The 13,705-nt window shown below is 42.2% G+C and overlaps 1 protein-coding gene across 3 annotated transcripts in view; it reads left to right on the top strand.

Moving 5' to 3' along the window:
- The window catches only part of LOC112563258 (potassium channel subfamily T member 2-like), a 50,342-nt gene that overhangs the window by 13,402 nt on the left and 23,235 nt on the right, over nucleotides 1–13,705 (top strand). For all 3 annotated transcript variants that reach the window (XM_025237093.1, XM_025237095.1, XM_025237094.1), the window contains exons 4-5: nucleotides 10,616–10,687; nucleotides 11,370–11,478. In XM_025237093.1, coding sequence (XP_025092878.1) covers nucleotides 10,616–10,687; nucleotides 11,370–11,478 — 181 coding nt within the window. The remainder of the gene's footprint in view (nucleotides 1–10,615; nucleotides 10,688–11,369; nucleotides 11,479–13,705) is intronic.

Here is a 13,705-nt window from a genome sequence, read left to right on the forward strand (position 1 = left end):
AAAGTCGGGTAACTGGGAGAAAAACCTGACAGCCAACCGTGCGAACAGTTGTCACAGTGTGCGTAGATTGCGTAGAGAGAAATGATTCAGCAGCTGGACCACCACAACGTTTTCAAGAACTTCGCACAGAAAAGAGGATCGGACATAGGGCTATAGTTGTTTTTTTTAAAGGCTGTCAGGGTCGAGGCTCGGCTCTGTTACTGTCACTACCTCTAGCAGAATGTCATTGTCAGTCCTGTATATATTATACTGTAACAGTCTACCCGGCTGTAAGAGCTCTCCACCCGTCAGTTGTACCCTAGTGGCTAAGTTGACTACATTACTCCAGGTCCAAGAGAGGGCCCTTGCCTGGCATTGAGAGCCTGTGGTAACTGTACTTCTAGTACTCGTGATGACAATAAAACGACCACTGCCCGTCAGCCCCTACCCCGGACCTCGACCCCCTTGCGCGGAGAAGGAGTTGTCGACGAATTACCCCGCTCTTCACGATCCCCTCTTCAGAGAACAATTATCTGGGTGGAAGTAACACCCACGGATATTTCATACCCGCTGTTGTTTAGGAACATCCGTGATTAGACTTCCCACAAACGCCGTCAGCTAGGATAGACAAAACCCCCGGTGACCCCAGGTTGTTGTTGTTTTTGTTTTTTTTTCGTCATCTGCCCAACGTGCAAATGTCGATCTTGGTTATTGAAGCAAGTGCAAGGGGGGCAAGGGTTGAGGGTCAAGAATCTGAGCACTTAAAACGATTGTTTTTATTTAGCACGCATTGAGAATTTCGCTTGGAGCATTTATATGTATATAAACAAAACTTGACATTGAGTTGCGTGACCTGCCTAGTCTCGGGGTCAGGCGGGGTTATCTTGCTGCACAGCCCCAGTATATCTTGTTTTCTCAGTCTGAGAACTGGCGCGAGGCACTGGCGGGTCTGTCAACGTCTGTGGGTGAGGAGAGAGAGAATGAGAATGTGTCAGCTTGAGGTGAGCAAAGTTTATTGCTCTCGGGCGAAATGATGGCAGGACTCGTTGTGAAAAATATAGTGTCGTAACGGAGGTTCGTAGAGGATCGAGAACAACGGTGAAAAACACACACACTTATTGTCTACGTACGCTATTGCACAGATGCTTCTAAGAATCCCAAACCTTATTAACAAAATAATAGGGTAGAAATATGTCCAAAGTATACATCTGACAAGTACCGGATGAGTCAATATATTGCCACGTGATCTGTTTTGGTTGTTTGCCGGAAATTGAATTCTTTTTTATCAAGTGTAGAGACGTACACAGTGAGCATCTCAACAGCTCTCAACCTGTCGTGGGACTTGCAGCAACTTTGTTGATCACAAACCTCATTAGATAATTAGACGGTAATGAGACGGTAATGCAGTTAGTGTCAATACTTGCTCGGAAATTTTATAGAGAGAAGGAATAAGGAGCGTGCTACTGATATAGGGGTCATGCCTGTCACCTGTTTCTTCCTCCCTACGAAGCCTCCTTGACCTTTCTGCCCACTTTGTATTTGTTTACAGTGAAGCGTTGAGGAAAGGCTGCGAGGCGAAAGAAAACGCCATGATGGCGTGTGAAGCGCGAGGTCGAGAGGTCAGAGTTCGTCTAGACGGCGTGTTAGATCTCTGACGTCATTTGTTTTGTTTCGTTGTTTTTTTGAGTGACGATGTAAAACTCGTCAGTAAATGACGTCAGGAAGGCAGGTGAAATGAGGCAGTGACGTCACCACATCTCGACTTTATTTTCTTCCTTTTTCTCCGAGGGCCCTGACTCGGTCGTTCACTCGGTGTAACGTACGAAACGACCAGAGACTACCACAGAAATCTGATTGGGTGTGTGATGCATGTTGGGTAATGACTACATGAGTTCCCCCATTTTTTTGTTTTGACAGTTTATTTAAGTTAGCAAGAAATCTTTCTGTGCTGTACGGGGATAATGCAACTGCCTAAAACAAACAAACAACAAATAAACCACCCAGTAGTTATAAAAAAAAATTAGAAAGAATGTACATCTTTAGATCGAATTTTCGTGTCCGGGTTCGCATAAATCTCAAACAACCAGCCTTCGTCCACTAAATTTTCCACCCGGAAGGGCTGCATAAATGGGGTACACGCCGTCCACCGTCTGTAAGAGTAAGCGCTACAAACGTTATGCGTTGTTGCGTTTCTGGTGAAAAGAATAAAGGATGGGCAGAGGGGTCGGAGAGAAGACTTGTGACCCGCTGGGTCACAGAAAAGCACAGTGGGTTCAAAGGTAAAAATCCCCGTCGCCGAGCGATGAACACCTGCGTCAGAAAAGAGCGTGGAACGCCTCAACGCGACCATTCGCATTCGAAATACCTGAATCGCGCAGTCTTTTATCTCAGCTTCCGGTCAACACACGGGTAGCAGCAGTTTCGTACCCGACTGTGAACACAGTAGCAAGAAGCGGTTCTTACCGGCCGACACATGCACTAAGCCCCCTCCCCCAACAGTTTTTTCGTGTGCCCTCCCACCTCTACCCGACACCCTAAGGAAAGGAGGGAGAGTTTGTCCGACTTTTTAAGAGTTGCTTGTCGTCTCACCTGTGCGCGGTGGCGAGACCATTGTTATGTCAGGCGCGTCACCAGCGACCATTGATATCACGGGTACGTGAACACCGCATGGCCTGATGACGTAACGGACACGGAGGGGGATGTGTAAAGGTTGGGGTGGCGTACCCGGGATCGGTATCCAAAGTGCTGCATGCTGGTTGAAGGCAGATAAAACCAGATACACCTCAGCTGCCGTCACCCCTTTTTTTAAATCTGAGGTTGTGCAGTTTGTGTAAAATATGAGCGACAGAGCGAGTCAGCTTACAAAAACGTGGAGTGGGGAGGACGAGATCGCTTTGAGGAGACTCTTCACAGGCCTGAAGAACCTTCTGGAAGGCTGACACTCACCCGAGTGGGTCACAAAGTTTCCACATCTCCATGATACTTGTTAGCGCAATGGAAATGGTCTTTCTTCAGCTCCCCTTTGTGTTCTTCTCTAAACGCACGCCTGCCATTGTTAGTGGAACTAACAGCCCATGGGGAGGGTTAGAAGCTGGGTGGGTGCTGGGGAAAGTTTTACGCCGTGTCAGCAACAAAGATAAGTAGGAGAAAGGAGGAGAATATATATAAAGATTAAAATAAAGGTCAGAATTCACCTTACATGCTGGACTTAAAGGAGATTTAATTTTATTAAAAGAAAGGTTGACAAGACCTAAGGCTCGCAGTCAAAGGTCACGCGTTCTAATGATAATGAGATGTCACTGTCACGAGCGGCTGCTACTATATGATCTGTTGTTCTCGTGTCATGTCATCACGGAATCACCTCAATAAGGCCGCCATGAAAGGAATATCGTTGTGTCAGATTAAAAAGAAATTACGCTTAATGCTAATGTACATCATCAGTGACCTGCGGGGGAAGATCAGAGTTAACGGCGAGAGAAATCAAAGGACAGCAAACGGCTTGCTTCACAATCCCCTCATTATGGGATCTGAAATAATTACTGCGCTGACTTACATCAGTCGGAAGGAAGGGAGGATGAACTAAGGCTATGAAAACTGATATGACCTGATATAAAAGTGATATGGCAGACTCGACCAAGGGTCGGTATCTTTGTTGAATAAGTGAATTTTAATTGTTTATCTTGTCTTGTATTATGGTGATCTATTAGATAAATACTGAAGTGTATAAACGTTATTAGGAACACGCCGGATTCAGGTATGACAAAGCCATGTAGAAATTAGCGGGAATAATAGAAATTTGGCTCTTGTTATCAAAATATTCATTATCAGTACGATTTTCCGGAACGAGGCAATTCAATAATACCGAAAGGTCGACTTTGATATTTTTGAAAGTAGTTTAAATCAGTGGCTGGGATTAGTTTTTTTGTTTGTAGTTTTTTCTTTTTATTGTTCTTGGCAAGGCCGCTGTTATAGTCACATTAACTCCAAATCTCTCAGTCACACACTCCCAGCTTCCATCACTATATATTAGTAAACAGGTTTGGACTTCGCGCAGCATCTTAACCAAAATTGTAGTTTGAACGCTCGTCACCAAATCGTTGGTTTTCTTTGCCCTCCCCTTAAGAGGAGTGAAGCGGCTTGTTTCCAAACGAAAGTAAAGTACTATTTTTGTCATTTTGTTCGAGAAATGTCATTTGGTCAGATCAAATAATTCAACTTCCTGCAGCTTCATGCTTGCTTAATGTTTCTCCTTTTAGTTGTAAGATATACATCTTAAACTGGAAACTCCTAACGCGATAATTTAATGCGGATCTCTTTTGCAAATAAGTACTAAGATGTAATACGATGGTCTTGTCCTGGGTAGAACACCCGGTAGTGTAGTAGTTAAGACACTCAATTATCACCACTGCGATATAAAGGTCTTCGTTCAAATTTCGTCTCGGGACTTTTTCTGTATGTGACTCCAGTTCACAGGGCAGGCTGTCGGAGGTTTTTTTCGGGTACTCAAGTTTCCTCCTCTCTCCTCTCACCCCTTTAGGTGAAAGCGTGTCGCTACCAAAACAAGCGGCCAGTCCTGTCGAGCCCTTGTAGCAGGGACACCGGAAATTTATTCACTCGGCCTTTGAGGCTGTCCTACATGAGGCCTCGTTACGAGGAAGAGTGTGTGCCTTCTGCTCAAATGATTGCAAGTATGACGAGGAGACAAGACTGTCATTTCTGTAGTTTTTAAGTGATAAAAAAAGTTTTGAAAGCTTTGGATTTGTGAAGTCAAGCATAACAGAAAGTTTTAGCTATTAGGGAAAAGAACATGTAAGTGAATATAAAATGGTAAAAATGAGATATGTGAATGTATATATTTTACAATATTTTTGCATGAGGTTAAGCAAGCTAAACATTTTGGTAACACAGATGCAAGAGAAATGTACACACTGTACACTATATGGACATAGAACAAAGAAAACTATAAAAGTTGGTGAAACAAAAATGTCAGAAATATGAATGTACACACTAAATAAAATGTACAAAAGTGTATCAGGCAGGGTAAATTATTTAAGCTAGTGATAGAATCAAAGTTTTGTATATGAAAAGTGTTCAGAGAAAATTAAAATAACCCTAACGTCTGTGATAATCTATTGTTTCACCCATTCACACTGTTAAAAACTAAATGACTAAATACTCCTCTTTGCGCACGGTTAAAAAAGAAGTTCCTTTTTCATCTTGTCACCAACTGCAAAACTGTAGCACACAAACATATTATTATCATTAACAGAACTTGCACACAAAACAAACACTCAGCATCAGTCTAGCGATTAAGTCTTATTTCTTCTGTAATCGTAAATAATGAAACGAAGAGCATCCGGTGTCACGGAGCTGTTGATACAGAGGTCAGTGTTCATGTTTCAGCCGCAGTTGCACCTGCACACTGAGCCTCGTTCTGATTCCAAGATGACGCTTGCGTGAAAAGCCCTATTGTCGAACTGAAAAGCGATTGAGTAACCTCGGGGGTACAGGAAAACCCTACTCCACCCAAGCCCTGGTTGTAAACTGTTGACAACAGGCACGACTGGGGCTTGAGGGCACAATGCAGCAGACGACATGCCCGACATGTTCACGAGGACAGCTTTATTCCTCACATCCTGTGGACTTTTTTAGAATCTAGACCTGAAAGCTTCCTTTTGGTCCCACTGTAGGTTGTCCCCGTGTGTGTGAGATATTTCAGATATTTGAAACCATCTCACGAACGCCGTTAATAAAATGTTGGTGCTAATTTTAGAATCATGTCAGCAAATCGTGTCTGTCCATAACTTTCAAAATAAAACACTTGAACAATTGAACATTCCTCAGTGTAAGTCGGATACATTGTTGCTGTCGCCGACAGGGAAGGTAATATAAGAAGTGAAGCAACAAGCACTCACTAAACGCCATAACAGTCGAGAGAAACAATCCTTGTCAACATGTAAACACTTAAAAAGTAACAAATCAATATCCGGGCATCACGACTATTAAGGTGCAAGGATTCGACTTGTCGCAGACAACATTCCGCAACATGATAACTGAACATTAACAGTATTTGTAGAGGGATTAACAGACTTCACACCTCTGCTGAATGAAGACAAACATGCCATTCTATTGTAGGCGAAACTTCTGGCAAAAATAAACTTAAAACCGCCTGGTCTGTTTTTTTATAAAAAAAAAATTTCTTCTTAGAAAGTTGAAAAACTGTTGACAGATACCTGATGCACCAATTGTCACTTCAGACAATGGTGAGTGCTTTCAACACATAAATCTCGATCTTTAACCTTCACTAATGACCACGTGACAGCAAATCATTCACACAGGTAGTTCACCGCTCTTCAGCTCAAGTGTTGATTTAAAGTCGTGAATAGATTACAGTTTAAACTACTTTAGGTGAACGACAGTGGGAAGGGGGGGATTACAACAAACATTGAGTGCAGTTCCCACTGGGGGCAATATATTCTTCCTTGAAATTGATAATAATGACTGAAGCGGCAATAGAAAGACCTTCATCTCCACCCTCAGTATGCCATTACGGATGGGAAGCGTTGGGGTGGTGTGCATGAGACAGCTGAAATATCATGAAGCTTAAAGTCCGCTCACTTAACTGTGGGCACAGGGCCCTATACAGAGCCCTTATCGGCAAGGACAAACCGCAGGGTGCTGCAGGCCGTCCCTTCACATTCACAGCATATTGCGGTGTGCACCAGATCCTTAGGGCGAGGCCTGTGTTTGCGTATCGTTTTACCACGAACTAGTATCTCTGGACTGTTGGCAGACACTTTTTTTTCAGTTAACTTCTAAAACGAGGCATGAGACGACAAAGCTTCCGGTTTATTCTTATTCTTTGCTTAGGTGAATTGCTGTCTGTCTGCTGAAACCAGATACCCAATACTTCTCCGCTGCTAGTCTCGGCGAGCCTAAACAAAGAATGTGAACAAACCGGAAGCTTTGTACACACCTGCCTCGTTTTAGTAGTTAACTGGAAAAATCGTCTGCCAGCAGTCCAGTAATACAAGTTCGTGGTAAAAGCGAATCTTTGATGAGGTAAAGTTGGTTTGGCGACTGTTGAGGTGTGTGCTGTGCCTGACTTGTTTATCTGTGTAGCCCTACATACGAGGCCGTCATGTGACCGCAATGTTTACCCGCCAACGACAAGGCTACCTTTCCGCCAGTTAATTGGTGGACAGAATGCAGAGGCAGGGAGAATAGAGCGTGTTTATACCTTCGCCAGCAGAATGAGGGTATGCATTCAATATTCAGCGCATGCGCAGTACTCACACTCGTCGGTGGTAAAAGCACAAGCATAAAGCGCACGGCACTATGAAAATTGCTAATTAGATGTTGCCACAGGATACCCACCTCAGAAAAATACCACGGTTAATTTTTTATTAAAGAAAAAGGACAGTGCTGCCGCATACTGGGTCGTGAATTGGCAGGTACAAGGTCTGGACTTCGACACATCAGCTCGTAAAGAAAAACCAGACAATTACAGATAAGCAAATGTTGGGGAGATGTTTGCACATATTCTTCAACCTGGATTGTACCACACAGTGAGCACACACACACACAAGAAAGAGATACATGAAGGTACATTTGTGGGGTGCAAATAATTCTTGACTCAAATGAAACATGTCGCGAACATGTAGCAAAGGTCTGATAAGCTTCGCCCCTCTTCCCCTGCCCTCCCTCCCCCCGTCGCCTTATCCCGGCAAAACTGCAGGTTTACCTGGCTGGACCGTTGTTTTGTGATGTGTTCGTGATATCTGTGGAATTAGACCAAGACGTAAAATAAACTTTCCCCGAGCACAGGTGGAGGAGACAAATATCCAGTTTGTTTTTCATCTTTTAACAACTCTTTAGGGACTACTTGTTTGTCTTAGCAGATTGGTGCGCAGCAGGTCTGTTTTCTTCGCGACAAAAGTACATCCGTAGATAAGGATTAATAAACTGACCCGATTGATTGATTACCGATTGATCGATTGAGACGGTGGGTACGGAAAATAAGGGATTAGGTTCATCTTTCTCAGAATGGTGCTAAGGCCAAAGCGACCTTCATGCACCAACCTAAGGTCTGTGTTTACCTCCTATGTAAACTATGTTTTAGTCTGAAGATAAGAGACAAATACCTGGCGTGTCTCCTCAGCATGGAAGTATGAAGATGGAAGGGATATCAAGTATACATGTGTGTGTGTGCATGTGTGTCAACTGTGTGTGATCGCTGTATATACCTTTAATCTATCTTTATTATTCTAGTTTGTTATATGCTCCATGGAAAGCGCAAGTCGCCAGACATGAAGGACAGAACTGAGAATCCCAGATTTTTTGTATCGCATTTGCTGCTCAATTTCATTCCTTGACAGTGAAACAAAAACGAAACCAGTTCCCACAGCACATCCCTATTGTCTCCATCATTTACCAGCCCCATTTTTTCCCACGACGATAAGCATTTCCAGGAGGGGAAGAGGGGTGTTGTTGGTAGTTAATTTGTAACGAGATCACATCCCCAATGCCAGGGGTTCTCTTACTGAATATCAGGAGAAACCATGCAACGGGGAATGTTCCCCTCTCGTATATCAGTACCTACCCCCATAGTCCCTTCTGGTGACGTAAAAACAGCCATTAAACATGTACCCTGTCACGATATTTTTTCTACCATTATCTTGTCAATGCCTGCTGCTGGGCGAGATGAGGGTGATCTGTACATTCTGCATTCCAGTACCCGTGAATTTCTGAAAAAAGATCCCACAACTGCTAATAGGCCCATAGACTGTAATCAGACGACAGCGGAGCCTGACCCGGGTACACTCCACGGGTGGCTATTACTTTACCGGATCGGCTTAATTACAGCTCCAGTGTCGGTTATGTGATCACGATGTTGCTTTCATCTTCCAGCAAAAAACGCTTGTTTATGTTTACCTGCTGCGTTGTTTATTGAGGAGATTAGTGGATACCCTGTGCCCGCCATTTGTTTTATATTCACAAGTTGCGGTATCTGCTGGTTGCGATGTGTTGACAAAATACTCAGCTGTGTCAAGGAAGGTCGTTATGCAGACCAAGAGCCGGGTGAGCAGCTTGACATTCTCAGCCTGTGAAGACGAAATTCATGGTTACACCTGGGAGCGCCGTTACATGCACCTTGCAGTCAGCACAGACAAGAGCAAAAAGATGGGCAACACTGTCGGGCAAGGGAAAGCAAAGAGGGTAGTAATGGTGAGACTGAACGAGATCTCAGACAGCAGGAGTAAGGTATTCGAGATGAAATGCTTCCGTAGACTGTTCCGAATCTTTTACAGTAAAAAGAAAACAGACGAGTTTGTCCGCAGTCTGGTCACTGGTCGGTAACCCAGGAACCGCTGCTCGCTGCCGTCGAACGGCGAAAACTTTTGCTTCGAGCATCTCGCTCGGCGTGACACCCTGCCCAAGACAGTCCCTTCCCCCCTAAAGGGATGTGCCAAGGTAGGACTTCGACGGGGCAATCAGAAAAAGTGGCGGTTGAACATCAAAGAGTGGACAGACCGCTATTTGGGAGACCTGCTGAACTGGGCGTAGAATAGGTCCGACAGGTGCGCTATTCACTATTGTTACGTCTCATCATGTTCCACCCCTCTCTCTCTCACACACACACCAACACCAACGAAAGCTGTCACCCGGGGTATAATGAGTTGTGGCAGTATCAAAGCTGAGTTGCGCTCATGTTGTGTTGATATAAAACTCATTACACGTAACTGTTAATACGGGGTTACCAGTGTCGGGTGGATACAGAGAAACGTAACGCTGGATACATGTGGTTCGTCAGGTGAGGTTATACTTATACTTGGTGTACATACGTCTTGCTGTCGGGTTCGGGGTGGCTGGTGGGTAGGTGCACAAGGCCCTTAATTACGCGGTCTGCACTCCCATGGGCAAAGTGCCAGAGTCAACGATTTATCTCCCCGCGTTGGACTTTCCCCATTATGTGGCCTTTCCACAACGCTAACTTGCCTCCCCTGACTCAAGTTCACACGGTGAATTTTTAAAAATCTCTTGTGTTAAAAAACGAAAATTGGCTGTACTTAGATCCTGTTCAGACGGGATGTGTTTTGAGGTAGCAGGAAAGGTGAACTGTAGTTAGACCACAACTCTATCGATGTGTGCGTAAGGTCAACGGACATGATGCTCTGTAAAAAAAAAAAAATAAAAATGTATAAATAGTTAAAGGGCAATGAAAACTGTTTTATAAAGCATGTACTTTCCCATGGTTTTGAGAAACTCAAACATTTGACACGTAAAAAGGTGCACTTATGAACTTTTGACTTTAAATTCCCATGCTCTGACCTTAACCGTTTTGCAGTTGTTCAAGAGCAAAAAGGTTAATTAAATTGCCACCAAATGTCTTCAGTTGTTTTTTTTTTTTGGAAGACAATTGTTGATAGGCATGCTTGGGGGGTGGGGGTGGGTTGCATGGGAACAGCTTTATATTACTGGATTTTGAATGTATGTCTTTAAGGAGATTTCTCTTATGTTATAATTATGTGATATAAGTAAATTTATTAAAAACAAACATTTTAAAGGAATAGTCTACAAGTCAATTTTGTGGTTTACTAGTGTTGTTTATACAATTGTTTGTTTGTTTCCTTAGCCATGGATCGCAGTGCTTGGCCAATGTTACAGATACGGAGAACAAAGGGTTCACCTCCACTAATGTCAACTGGTTTGTATTAATCACCTCTTTTGATTACGAAGTCTCTAATTCACCAGTTAATCATCACAAGGACCATTCATTATGAAGTCTCTCACTCACCAGTTAATCACTATCAGGACTATTCATTATGAAGTCTCTTTACTCACCCAGCCCTCAGACAAAACAGAACAACAACAACAAACTAGACTATTTTCTAGCTTTTTTATTTTCGTGTTCACTAATCCACCTACCCCTCTCACATCTTTTAATCCTCCTTCTTTGTCTTCTTCCATCTATCTTTACTCCCCATCCATCTCTCCCCTTATCTCAACCTTATAGGACTGAAAAGGACTAAAATATAGTCTTTGTGACAATTTAGTCCAAGAATATTTCCCAAACCCTTGGTTGATTTTGCTTATTAGACTGTTTCATAACAACATTGAAACCAATCCTGTCATTAGCATTAACAGCAACAACTATAGTGTTGTTGTTTTTTTTGTTGTAATGTGTGCAACTGCTTTTCCTCAGGTAACAAAGAGCTTAGTTTCTATTTGAGTCTGCATAGTCATAGACAGATTTATGGCAGGGTCATCTTTTTGTGGGCTCCACAATTCATCCTTATGATTCTTGCTGTTTCTGTATATGGTTGCTACGGAAAACTATTAGTGCAGGTATCACCTGTTACAACCTTGGCTTTTTTTTTTCCTCACAGGCATGTTATACTGTGGATTCACAGACCATTGCCTCTTTGGGTGCTGGAGACACTACTGTGCACAATAACCTTCACCAAGGCCTGTCTGTATGCTAGCACTGCCAACAAGGTATTGAATATCACACACACATATATTACAGTTTGGTTGAGATGATACTTATAAAATTTTGGAACACAGTAACAAAATAACATTTGGTTGAGGCAAAGTCAGGCTATTCTAACTCTTGCCAGCTTCTCATATTAGCCTGAGCTGATGAAAGGTGATGTAATATAAAGACTCAAGAAAACGTAACTGTGATGCTAGCGCTGTGATGGGGAGAAGTTTATATCACCAAGGAACACATTACACAATACTGTAGTCATATTTGAGATCTTGTCATATTGAAATGTTTTTACCTTTGTAAGGGGCAACACAATCTAAGGTATTGATAGAGTTCAAGTAGAAGAGTAGCAGTGTGATAGCTTTACTTGATAAAATGCTATTGGTATCAAGAACAACAGAATTCGAGTTCTGTTGTATGTTACTGTGCATTGGTTACAGTGAATAGTTTAAGTAGTTTTCTTTGTTATTTTAGACAATAAGGATGGCAAAAAATTCATGAAACGCATCTTTAGTTTTTGGTGGTGGGAACATATGATGTGTTTTCCAAAATCTTTTGGAAGGTTGCTTTTGGCTTTAAAGTTTGACTTCCAAAGTGATTATAGGTAGATGGAAGTTGTAGACTATAGATTACAGCACAACTTGTGCTTCATTTTTTTACAGTTTGTAGATTTTTAAAAATGATAAGTAATGTTACTGTGTTACTCATGTATTATTGCCACATAAAGGATCAAGATTTGTAAAGGTAATGCCAGTTAGGTGTTTGTATCCTGTCATCAGTCATATAACTTGAACTGAGAGAACAGCTTGTAATAGTGTTTTATTACATTCTGTGCTTTCACAGGAAATTCGAGGTGAGTTGAAAGTATATAACTGTGGTGACATAGATCCTTTAGAATGTTCATTGGCTGTTGTCATGGTGTTTTTGCTGTTTAACTCTCACTACACTTGGCATGACTGTGTTTACCAGTTTGGTTTTTTTTTTTCATTTTTAGTTTTAGCTTTTAGAATTGAAGGCTGTTTGTGTAATTATTTACTTGTGGGTTTGAGCATGGAGTGTTTGCTAAACGAATTGTTCAGGGAAGTTGGAGGGAGAGGAAAAATCCATAAGGCTGTGATGAGGAGAAACTTGAAGCATGAATAACTTTCACTGGTAACAGGACCAGAGCTTTGAGACGAACAATTGAAAATATATGGACAATTCAATCACTTTTGTAACAGTGTAGAGGGATAAACTGCTGTTACACTCCACCTGACACTGAAGATGGATAAGGAGAAAATAAAATGACACAAGAGAATGCTGATGTGTACTTGCACACATAGAGACCACACACACACACTTTTATCCCTCTCTTTTATATACAAGCTTTCTCTCTTTCTCTGATAGATACTTTGTCATACACATGAGGGCAAGCATGTGGCTTCTCACATAGGTGTGCACACATTAATTCTTCCTGAAAAAAGAATATGGAAACAAGTGTGGGGGAAGGGACAAGAGAAATCTTAATTGCTAGATTAGAATTCTGTCTCTTGTAAGAAAAAAAATTAGTTTTAAGAATATTTTATTTCATTCGCATTATACTGTTATAATTCTGTTTCAACACCATTCACCAATGCGAATGTAAGAACACAGGGTGTGTTAGTGTCTGATGACAGATTTATGCAGCTGGCTTTAACTGATTGATTAATCAGCCTTAGTCATTCTGTCCAGCTGACCATGGTATTTGGTAGAACTGTCTGACCTAGTTATTGCTATAATATCAGTTTATTGAAAAGGGCCGATGGCCTATTCAATAATATAAATTGATTCCGATTCTGATATTGCTGTAATATGCACTTGCCCAGACTGGTATGATCACATAACTGGTTGTCAGTAGTAATCAGGAATCATGATTCTGGAGAGAAGAGAGCAGATCTTATGGTGAAGAGTATCAAACATATCCCCTGCTCCCAGCAAAACCAAACACAATTACCAAAACAAATATTCAAAATAGGTGCACAAATATGGTAACTGTAACAGAAGTATATTTGAATTTGATGTTTTAACAGGTATGTTAACAGCTGCGGTGTATCTTGACCACCTACACTTGCCTGAAGATGGCAGCAGCTGCTTAATGACTTTTCACAGTGTAACATTTGTTAGTTGAGATGACCGATGAACACTCATTTAGGCCTGGAACATATGGGCATTGAATGTAGCAGAATGGGGAAGGGAAATAAAAGAGAGGAGGGAGAG

Source organism: Pomacea canaliculata, linkage group LG4 (assembly GCF_003073045.1).
Source record: "Pomacea canaliculata isolate SZHN2017 linkage group LG4, ASM307304v1, whole genome shotgun sequence".
In the NCBI taxonomy this organism is placed as follows: domain Eukaryota; kingdom Metazoa; phylum Mollusca; class Gastropoda; order Architaenioglossa; family Ampullariidae; genus Pomacea; species Pomacea canaliculata.